At 39.2% G+C, this 12,099-nt stretch overlaps 1 protein-coding gene across 1 annotated transcript in view; it reads left to right on the forward strand.

Moving 5' to 3' along the window:
• Window positions 1-1,340: 1,340 nt before the first annotated feature.
• The window catches only part of SH2D4B (SH2 domain containing 4B), a 207,711-nt gene continuing 196,952 nt past the window's right edge, over window positions 1,341-12,099 (forward strand). Inside the window, 1 exon segment of the mRNA XM_056800181.1 lies at window positions 1,341-1,500. Coding sequence (XP_056656159.1) covers window positions 1,341-1,500 — 160 coding nt within the window.

A 12,099-nucleotide genomic window follows, 5' to 3' on the forward strand; every position in this document is an offset into this window, starting at 1 on the left:
TAAGACCTAAGAGTGGTATGGGCTAGGAAATTGGGGTTAAGTGACCTGCCCAGGGTCACCCAGTCTGAGGCCATATTTGAACCTAGGACTGCCCATCTCCAGGCTTTGTTCGCTGTCCACTGAGTCACCTGGCTATCCTTCTTTACCAGTTTTTAGAACTCACACATTGGAGGTGTTTGATTTCCCACTGGCACATTTATCCAGCTACAAATAAACAGATCATCTTGCCAAATGGGCAATGGTTGTGTTTAAGAAGCAGGAACCCAATTTCTGTCTTTCTTCCTCCTCTTGCCACCATGAGGATTTTCAAGCAGATTGTCAGTATATTTATTCTTAGCTTTTGCATTTTTTTTCCACTTTAAGTTCCAACTACTTTCCCCCTCTCCCAAATCAGAAAGAGTGTTTTACTGATATCAGGGAATCCCATTAAATAGCAAGAGTTCACCATTTACTTAAACAGAAATCTCATATCTTTCTTGAGTCAGAGGTGGAAATTGAATTAAAAGTACTAAGGCTGACAGACAGTTTACATGAGCTCTTGAGAGCTGACTCTTGTCTGGCTAATAGTAATTCGGTGCTATTTTAAAAGATAGAATTAAAAAAAAAAGATTCACAACATTTTCCCCCAGTGAGATGTCAACTACTTCACTGAGTGCCGCTGAGGAAACCTGAGTAGTGATGGAGAAGCCAGGAGTGGGTGCCACCTTCTCTGGAGCTCCGTTCCACAGACTCCCTCTGAAAACTGGCCCTGTAGCCTAGGAAATAACAGGCAAACCCATCTCTTCTCTTATCGGCAGAAGAGAGATCAATTCTCAGAGGCAGGTGGAGTGACATAGATATTGCTGGTGTCGTTGTTACTTTCAGTCAGTTGATCACTCGACACTGGCGGCTCATGTAGGCTCCTGGCCTGGGACTGCAGGTGTGCAGAGGCTAAGAGAGGGTCCGGCTTCCTGATCCATCCTCCCAGGGCTCCAGGACCTTTCTGCTGAGTGATGGAGCAGCTGGGGAGAAAAACTTAATGGCTGATTTTGTGGCATGAAGCAACCTTCCCACTCAAAGCAGCCCATCCTCTCTCCTTGTCTGAGCTCTCCTCCATCGGATATCTGTGGCTACTTTTGCAAGACAAGATGAGTGGAACAGCTCTGTGAATGCTCCAGGAAAGGAAAGATGTCCCTGAAAGGAGGATCATGGGAGCCTAAAGGACATTGAGAAAGAACTGGAGGAGAGGGCTCTTGGAGGCTCCCTCCTCTGGCGTGACGCTGGTCCCAGGGACCCTGGGCAGAGGGGCTTGGGATTTCTGCCTGGGACTGGAGACCATCCCACCCTACCCAGTGGGCACCATGCTGCAGCAGATCCTGAGGGAAATGTACATTGACCCGGAGCTCCTGGCAGAGTTGAATGATGAACAGAAACACATCCTTTTTTACAAGATGAGGGAGGAGCAGCTGCGGCGCTGGCACGAGAGGGAGGCGAGGGCAGCGAGGGAGGAGGCCGAGGGGGGTATGCTTCGGAATTTCAGGCGAGGTAACTGGGCCTCCTTGACAGTGGAGGAATATTGGAGGGATGGGTGGGAGACATGAGAAAGGAGGTCTGGGATCATAGACCTTAAAAGCCACCTAACAGATAAGCTAACAGATATGGAAACTGAGGCTAAGAAGAGGGAGGTGACTTGTCCAAAGTTTCATAAGTACTAAATGGAAAACTCTGAATTTGAACCCAATTTCTCTTTCTCGAAGTCCTAGGCTCTTTCCACCATACTGTGCTGTGGCATTCACTGGGAAGAGCTGGGAACTCTCATAGAATTTTTCTCTTTGGGATAAATTGTTACGTCTGGGATATCATCTTCTTTGCTCGGGCTTTGTTCTCTTCTGGACATGGAGAAAAGGAGTAGACTGAGAAATAAAGCAGCATTTCTATTTTCAAACTCCTACGTCTCCTCTGCTCTTCTCTAATGTATGTTTTTATTTTGAGAGTCTGTCTATACTTAGTAGAGAAACTTCCCATCCAGCATCCTCTCAAGGTGACTGAGCTCCAATCATAGGTCAGAACTCTGGGCACTAGGTGAAGCCATTTGGGAAAACTTGCAGTTCTCTGAAAGCTTGGGAGAGGGAGCAGGTAGAAGAAGTGACATTTAGGGAAAGAACCAGTTCCTGAGATTTAGAACTAAGTGACCTTAGAGGTCCTTGAGTCCAGTCACTTTTATTTAATAGATAAGGATTGAAGATGAAATAGAGCCTCAGGATATGCGAGTTTGATTGGATCCAGAGCAGAAGAGCTCTGACATATGAGAGAGAGAGGCTGTGAGTGAGAGTAAACGAAATGTCTCTTCTTTGTGTTGGTCACTTATTTGTACCCCTTGTTTTGGGGCTGGACTCTGTTCTGACCACCCTATTGATTCTGATACCCATCTTGTAAAAGCTCCTTCCTTCCCACTGTAATTTAAATCACTTGCCTCTTTCTGTTCCTGGTAGACAGAGGGAACAGTTATTTACTCACCGTTCCTGAGATATCTCTGGTGTCCCCTTCCTTATTTCTTAATGCCCACATCTGTGAATAAGACAGAGTGACTGAGGCCACTTTAGAATCTTAGCCCTTGTTTTATGAAGGACAAGGAAATTTGATAGAAGGTAGACCTATTGTTTTTGTCCTAGCTTTGTGACTAACTAGTGATCAGGGCATCATTTCCCTCCTTTGCATCATTCCTGGGCTGCACTTAGGAGAGAGATAAGATAGGGAAAGCATGAATAAAGGTGGACAGTTCCACGTGGAAATTTTGGGTAGACAAATCCAGTTATATCTGAGAAGGACTGGGATTTTTAGGTGGTAAATAATGACCTCTTCGTACAGGATTGTATTTATCTTATATTTCTTTGATGGCTTGATGAGAGGTACCATGGTACAGTGGGCAGAGCTGTAGATATGGAATCAGGAGATGTAAGTTTGAAATCTAGGTTGGAAATACTGCTTCTTAATAGCTTTGTGACCTTGGGCAAAGTATTCCTGTGGGCTTGATGGCCTCATTTGTAAAATGGGACATCTGTACTGCCTTCTTCACAAGGATGTTCTGAAGATAAGACTATAAAAAGAGATGGTCCATCCCCTTATTGGGTTCCCAAAGTCAATAAACACTTGACTGCTGAATTAAATTCAAACAACATTTATTAAGCAAGGCAGTGTGGAGGCTAATCAAGGCACAAGATCTTCTTGTTCCCTTGAAGTCAAGGAATTTAGAGATTGATTATGGAGAATTTATCTCCGTATTCAAAGAAGTATAATACAGAATAGAAGCTGATAAGGACTTTGGAGAGGTATAGATTAAGATCTGTAAGAGATCAGAAAAGGGAGAGAGAATTTCTGGGGAGGGAGATCAGAGAAGGCTTCATAGAGGAAGGGGTGCTTGAGAGGGTCTTGAAGGAAGGAGAAAATTTCACAGTTGTGGAAGAAAGGCAGCATAGAGAACACTCCTAGCAGAAAAGATGATGTGAACAAAGGTACTAGGTTGTCAAAAGGATTGGAGGCGAATTGTAGGAAGGATGAATGTAAGCTTCAGCACCTCCTTATCAAATCTGGGATCAAAGAAGACCCTCTGGCATTCAAAGTCCTTCACAACCTGGTCACCTTTTACCTTTCCAGTTTCCTTATATCTTACTCCCCATCACATACTCTGTAGTCCAGTGACACTGGTCTCCTTGTTGCTCCTCGAACTAGACAGTCCATCTCCTGATTTCTTACATTTTTGTTCATTGTTCTTCATGTCTAGAATACCCTCCCTCCTCAGCTTTGCCTCTTGGAGTCACTGACTCCCTTTGAGTATCAGCTAAAGTCTCATCTTGTACAAGAAGCCATACCTAATCCCCTTTAATACAAGCTATTTCCCACCATTGACTCTCTCCAATTTATCCTCTGTATATCTTGTTTATACAGTATTGTTTTCATGTTGTCTCTGCAATTGTGAGTTCCTAGAGAGCAGGGACTGTCTTTTGTCTTTGTTTTCTCAGTGTTTAGTATAGTGTTTGGCATATATTAGATGCTTAATAAATGTTTATTGACTGATTAATTAGCCTAAAATAAGAATGGGTGTGGTATGAAATGAAATTGGAAATGGGGGTTATAGTTCGTTTGGGGAGGTTCTTGAATTCTGGGCTAGTAAATTTGGACTTTATTCATTAGGCAATGGGGAGCCAGAGAAGAGTTTTGAGCAGGGGAGTAACATTCAAACTGTCCATCTAGAGGATTACTTTGAAGGTAGGGTGTGGAAGAGATAATATGGGAAAAGAGATCATCAGATAAGAGATCAGTTAGATAGCTATTACAATTGTCCAGAGGAGAGAGATTGTTTATGTCTGGGAAAGAGAAGTTAGCTCAGTATAGTCATCCAATGCCTAACATTTTTCATTAGTTCTGTAAAAACATGATATATTTTAGGAAGCAGAGAATTCCATAGGAATAATGTAATATATGGGAGATTTAACCTTGGGACATGAAAATTTGGGCTATAAAGGGAGTCTTGAGCAATTAACCAACCAGCTTTTATTTGGATCTATGTCAGGAGCTCTTCTAAGTGCAGAGGATTAAAAGGGAAACTTTTCCTGCTCTCAAGAAGTATACATCTTAGGAGGCTAAACAATATATCCACATATAAAATGCCACATATTAAAACACATATTCAAAATGCCAAATACATGTGAAGTAAATACAAGGTAATTTTGGTAGGGGAAATGAGATGGCAGAGGCAGCTGAGTGGGTGCAGGATTATCAGGAAAGGCTTCATGTAGGAATTAACTTGACTTCAAATTAACTTTGAAGGAATCTTGGCATTCTAAGAGGTAGAGGAGAGAAGTGAATAATCCGGGCAAAGGGAACAACCTGTGGTAAGGAAGAGAGTTAGTTCTACATAGGAATCTGGATCTATAAGAGGGTTCTTTTCACCTTGTGCCTGAACTAACTATTGGATGGTTTCTCAGCCCCAGTATTTCACCACTCCTGTCCATCTTCCACTCATTTGTCAAACTGATCTTCCTCTTTCTTTTCAATAGACTCCAGTGATGCCCCAGTACCTCTAAGACCAAGTAATAAATCTTCTGTTTGGCTTTTATTGTGGAGACAGGATTAGACATAAGAGATCTGGTGCCTATGGAGATTTAAGTCACAGAGAACTGGGACCCAAAGAAGGTATGTGACTTGCCCAAGGTTGTCCAGGTAGAAAGTAGCAGATCTGGGGTATAGAACCAGGTAGCACTCTTTCCATTATAGAGGGCTTTGTTTACATGATTTTATTCCAGGCTGGCTGCCACTAAGCTGTTCAGAAGCCAGAGCTCTCGGGGAAGCCTGATTAAGTTCCAAACATGGGGTAAGGGGTGATGAGGCAGAGGAATGAGTGCTTAACTTTACAGAGGCTTCCAGAATCAATGGACAATTCTTAGTGTAGAAATTAAGAAGGAGGAAAGTGAATAGAAAGCCTAGAGACCCGGGGAGGTAGCAGCAATCTGTATGCTAAACTATTGGGGTAGTTACTCTGCTAGTTCTAAGGTTTATGTCCACAGATGAACTAATGCCATTTTTCTTGGTCCTTTCATAGGACTGTGGACAATCTGTCAGAAGAATTGGGTACTATTCAAATGAATTAATCTATACTTAATCAACTTTAAAAGTTCCATCATTGGCAGCCATTGTTATGAGGATTATTGTTATTTAGAAGAGGGAGACAATGTGGAATAGTGGATAGAAAGTTGACCTTGAAGTCAGGAAGATTTGAGTTCAAGTCCTGCCTCGGACAAATACTGGCTGTGTGACCCTGGGCAAGTCATTTAATCTTTCATTTCTTTAACATCTCTCCAAGATTGGTAAATTATCAAGAAGGTGCTGAATGAATTTCCTCATCCAGGAGTCTCCTATACTAATAGAATCCTAGGTGCAATCCCTATCTCTATATTGTTATTCACATTGTTCCCTTTTTTTGTTTGTTTTTTGATAGTTAAGTTCAGGTCTTGGTCAAAGTGATAGTTTACTATTATTCTTTTAGTTTAGGTCTTGTAGAATGTTGCACAGATAGATCACTTTTCAATGTAACCAAATAAAAGTATTAGAATGTAAACTCATCCCAATGCAGCATGTATAGGGGAAAGTATGGTGGATTGTAAACCAGGAACCCTGGGTTTAAATCTCAATTCTGCTATTGACTTTCTCTGGGACCTTGTCACTACTCTAGGTCCCAGTTTTGTTTTGTTTTTAATCCCTTACCTTCTGTCTTGGAATCAATACTGTATATTGTTTCCAAGGCAGAATAGTGGTAAGGGCTAGGCAATGGGGGTTAAGTGACTTGCCCAGGGTCACACAGCTGGGAAGTATCTGAGGCCACATTTGAACCCAGGACCTCCCATCTCTAGACCGGCTTCTCAATCCACTGAGATACCCAGCTGCCCCCTAGGTCCCAGTTTTGTTCAGTTGTTTCAATCACGTCTGGTTCTTTGTGACCCCGTTTGGGGTTTACTTGGCAAAGATACTGGAATGGTTTGCCATTTCCTTCTCCATCTCATTTTACAGATGAGGAAACTGGGGCAAAGTGGTTTAAGTGACTTGCTCAGAGTCACACAGCTAGGAAGTGTCTGAGGATAGATTTAAACTCAGGAAGATGAGTTCTCCTGCATTCAGGTCTGGCACTTTATCATCTGCCACCTATGGGTCTCAGTTACTCATTTGTAAAATTGGGCACTTGGACTAGATGGCCTCTGAGGGTTTTTTTAGCTCTAAATCCAGGATTCCAGGAAAGCATCTTTGGAACAACTCCAGTAGCAGATGAGACTCCAAAGATGATCCATACCTCTTTATACTTTACAAACTTTAAAGGCTTCATCCTTGGCAGCTATTATTATTAGGCTTTTGATTATTCAGAAGAGGGAGGCAGTGTGGAACAGTGGATAGAGAACTTGGCCATCTCATTTGGATTTCTACTGTTGGGTTTCTCTCTCTCTCTCTCTCTCTCTCTGTCTCTCTGTCTCTCTGTCTCTCTGTCTCTGTCTGTCTCTGTCTGTCTCTGTCTCTCTGTCTCTCTCTCTATCTGTCTCTGTCTGTCTGTCTGTCTGTCTCTGTCTCTCTGTGAGACCTTTGGTTTCATTGGTTCAAGGAGCTGCCAGAGAGGAACATCCTCCTTGAATTCAGATTGGAATCTTTTTTGCAACTTAAAACTCATAGAGTTACCCAGAGCACCAAGGGGTTAAGTAACTCGCATAGGATTATTCAATCAACATGTATCCTAGGTAGGACTTGACTAATTCTTCCTGATTCCAAGACCAACCACTCTTCCCCAATTCCTCTTTATTTTGAGATCTTCAAAGCGTTTGGTTCCACATAGCTCGGAGATGTTGAGTGTTTGGTATGGTACATCTATGAAAAACCTTGTTTTTAAACTTTTATGGATTCATGCCAAATCCATATGGTTATATGACATAGCTCTCTTTGTTATAACTGCTTAGTTTCAGTAGAGTTTGTTCACTGAATTCTCAAGGTATTTTAAGATCAATATTTACAGTAGGGGATTTGTTTTCTGTTGTTTAATGAAACATTGTGAGCTTCTGATATGTAATCCTAGCCACCAGATTGTGTTTTACATGGCATTTGGTTTGTTGTTATTGTCGTTCAGTCGTTTCAGCCATGTCCAACTCTTTGTGACCCAATTTGGGGTTTTCTTGGCAAAGATCCTGGAATGGTTGCTCAATTCCTTCTCAAACTTAGTTTACAAATGAAGAAACTGAGGCAAACAAGATTAAATGGCTTGCCCAAGGCTACCCAGTTAGGAAGTGTCTGTGGCCAAATTTGAACTGAGGTAGAAGAGTCTTCTTGACTTCAGGTCCAACACTCTATTGTGCCACCTAATTGCTTTTAAGGTATTAAGTAGTTACTAAATTTTTATAGCCTAAAGTTACATGGTATTCAGTTCATTAAAAAATTTCTTTTTATAAGCTCTAAAAGAACTTTGGCTCCAGCCTCAGGTAGCTCAAATCTCACCTCGGATAACCAATATACCAAACTACTTTTGTCACCTGAGGCAGATCAGTCAATTTCCCTGTGCCTCAGTATTTTTTTCTACAAAATCCCTTTCAGCTCCAGATCTCTGATCCTATGAAGGCTTCTGTAATTTGTGGTAGCAAAGACCTGGCCATTAAACTATTAACTATAGAAAGGATTGTTTACATAAGCAAATCTGCTCAACTCTGCTATTTCTTTTACTCTCGGTTGACATTTTGTTGGTCAAGTTAATGTGTAGTTAACCAACGTAGGGCCTTTTGATTCCATTTTTGGATCTTAACTTTTTCATAGGTCCCATTCAGAAACAAACTACTTTTGGCTACATTAGACAAATTGGTGTGTTTTTATTGTCAGCTATTTCTCAGCCAAGAGATATCTACTTATTCCAAAAGTGTTTCTATCAGTTTTTAACCTGTTTACCTGTTTTGTGAATTTATCTTAATCTGATTTTTCCTTTTCTGTAAAAAAAAAAGTCATTTTTCATACTTGCTTTAGGATGATATCCCGTGTTTTGTGAATACAGTATCGGTTTTGATTTTATGCTTTCCAAATCTGTTATGGTCCATTTTAGAGTTCAAAATGTTTATGTTAAGATTGTGCATTGCAAGGTGTTGATTTCAGGATAGCAGTAAATCTCAGTATACAGAAATACTTTCTCCTTGATTGTTTTATGCTTGGTGTCTTGCTTAGAAGAGACCAAAGAATTTTTAAGTATTGTCTTTGTCAATTGATTCAATCTGACCTTCAAGTATTAAGCCTTTGGTCTCTATATTTCCTTGGTGTATATTGAGAATTTATACTTGTCAAATTGAAATTATATTTTGATATCACTGGAGAAAGATTCCATGAGATAGAGAAAGTAGATAATATGGATTTTATTGGGAGTGGGGTGAGGGTGAACCAAATAACTTAAAGTCATCCAAATACGTCAAATGATTAACAAGACATTGAAGAATGACTCCCTCTTTAACCTGAAAGCCATATGCTTTAATACTTAGGAGATTTGTCAACGAGTTAAAAAATCAGGCAAATCATACAGAACTTAACTCATCTCTATGGAAGGTGCTATGTTTTTACATTCTGAATGTTATTGTATTAATGATAGCTGTTAAAATGAGAACAATTTTCTAAGTGGACATCAAATATTCTAGTATTCTCACTATACTTGGGTATATTTTATACATTTTTAGAATGAAAATAAGCCACAAGTGTGGAACTAGGAGGCCTGTAATAGTTGATGAAGGAAATATAAATGATATTACACTTTTGGGTGGCTCTTTCAAAAACAGCAGAATTGACAAGTTGTTCTTTGGATCGCTGGCATCTCTGGGTAACTCCTTTTTACTCTTCAGGAATATATTGCTTTTTAAAAAGTATTTATAGTTTTTTTTAATAAAATAAGCTACTAATGATTTGTATAGACTGCATGAGCAGGAAATTTGACTATATCTGAAAGAGCCACTGAAATTTTCATCTTTGAGTAGAAGGCATGTGATATCTTCTATTAAGAAAGGTAAGTTTTGGCTTGTGTCTGAGAGGAAGATTTACTGTTAACTAATGTGCCACTTCAGAGCATCTGAATCAGTAATTATGGATTTTATCTGGGTCTGTGACTTTTCAATTTTTAAAAGTGAAAGTTTCTGTCATCTCTCCTGCTTTAAATTATTTGATTGTTCATTATATTAATGTGTGGCAAAAACTCTGATGCTAATCTTCTATCCTCTACTAGCAATGGTAGGCTGGGTCCCCAGAGCAAGGCTGCTACTTATCTCCTTAGTGTTCTAAGGGGTCCTAGGGCACTGGGGGTAGGGGAATGTGCCTTAGCCAAAGCTCATGAAGTTCCCCCCTCCCATCATTATGCTTCTACCCATGATTCTCAGGTGATATAAATTACTTGGCCAGACTGAATAATAATGACTAACTCTTCATGACCCTGTTTGGGATTTTCTTGGCAAAAATAAAGGAGGGATTTGCCATTTTCTTCTCCACCTATTTTACAGATGAAGGAGTTTAGGCAAACAGGATTAGATGACTTGCTCTTGTTCACACAGCTAGTGTCTTAAGTTGGATTTGAATTCAATTCTTCCTGACTCCAGACCTGGTGCTCTATCCACTGTATCACCTAGATGCCTTAATAATAATAATAACGTCTTAATTAATAATAATATCTACATTTTATAGTGTTACATTCCAGACACTGTATTAGGTACTTTTCAATTAATATTAATTAATATTTCATTTGATCCTCCTAACAACTCAGGGAGGTAGGAGCAATATTTATGATCATTTTACCCATGAGGAAATGGAGGTAAACAGAGGCTAAATGACTTTTGCTTCATTGCACAACTAGGAAGGGTCAGAATTCTAATCTGAATTCAGGTCTCAACTCCATACCCAATGCTCTATTCACTGAACCAATCAAGAAAGAAGTATTTACAAAGGAGATATAGTAAGGAAATTTGGCCACAAGAGATCTCTCTAAGAATCTGTGAAACATTTCCCCATCACTTCTTAGTTCATATCTCTGATTGATTTGTTCAATGGAGGTATTCATATCTGACAAGGCTATTAAGGTGGAACATTTTGCTTCTTTAAGAGGAGTAAGCAGAACAGGATGATTGATGCACTCAACAACACAAATGGTATGCAAGTTTCTTGTTTTGCATGATTCAATTTCCATTTTTGTTGAGTTGGACTTCTTGAAATTATACAGATGACCAGAAATAGTTTTCCTTTCTTCTGCTTTCTTTGTTTCTCAAGTCTCTATAGTAAAAGAAGTTTTTAACTAATATTAAATTGTTTATTTTATTCTTTGTATTTCTTTGGGTCCTTGTTTTACTTTAATTCATGTTCATGAACTCGATTTTCAAATTTTTTGATAACGTTCACGATAATTATGTTCTGATTTAATTATAAACATTTTGTTTCATGCATTTAAAGCATTAGTCTGAGTAGGAATCTGTAGGCTTCATGAAACTGATTAATGTGTCCAAAACACACACACACACAAATAGGAATCTTTGCCTTAATCTTTTGATTTTTGCTTTTAATTGTTATTAAGGTAATCTCAATTTTTAATATATTTCTCATTTCTAGATTCTTTTCTGTTATTTTGTTTTGCATTCGTGTGCTATGGAAATTACATTTCTCTTCACTCAATATAGATTTCATTGTCCAGTGCCTTCCCATTCATCTTTAATATTTAATATATATTTTTTCAAACCAGATCTACCATTTTATGCCTATCCTTGGGAATATAATGCCTAGCTATCACTCTGAATACAAACATGAAACAATGCAAATATACAATCAAAGCCCTGTATAGAGTATCCCCAAAGTTGGTGCCATTTTAAGTGTTAATCATTTAAAGTGACATCAAGACTTATGGGACATTACAAACCAGAAAAGGAGGTGAGATGACTAGATAGTGAGAACAAGGGCTAAGAGAAGGATAGCCTTTGTTTTATTTTGGAGCTGTGAGAAATCAAGTAATAGTAATGTGTAGACATGAAATGAAAGGCCAGCAGCATATTAGATGGGGCCCCTCTGTAGGGTGTTTTGGAAGATATGGACAAACAATGCTCATGATGAAAGGAAAGGATGTTCTGTGATCTGCATTTTTGAAAAGCATATTTAATTTACATTAATGAAAACATTGTTCATACATAGTATCATTCACATTATTATTGTTATTACTTTTATTACTCCTGAATCTTTCACCTATTATCCAGGGGACCTAAGGCAAATAATAGTAATAAAAAGAGGCAATACTATAACTATTTAAGTTTTAACAAAATACTTAACATACATGATCTCGTTGGAGTCTTGGGACAATCCAGGGGAAAAAGGCACTATAGTATTATCATCCTCATGTTGTAGTCATGGAAACTGATATTTGCGAAGTAACAGAATTTGCCTTTGGGTACATAGGTGTTAAGACTGGGATTAAATGGGAATTCATACTCAGATCTCTTCTGACTTCAAGTTGAATGATCTTTCCATGGCACTACGCTAACTTATCATTTTGAACCTCAATTTCTTTATCTGTAAAATGAGGCTGCCTTCTTCAGGGGG

This window comes from Monodelphis domestica, chromosome 1, assembly GCF_027887165.1.
Source record: "Monodelphis domestica isolate mMonDom1 chromosome 1, mMonDom1.pri, whole genome shotgun sequence".
Lineage (NCBI taxonomy): Eukaryota > Metazoa > Chordata > Mammalia > Didelphimorphia > Didelphidae > Monodelphis > Monodelphis domestica.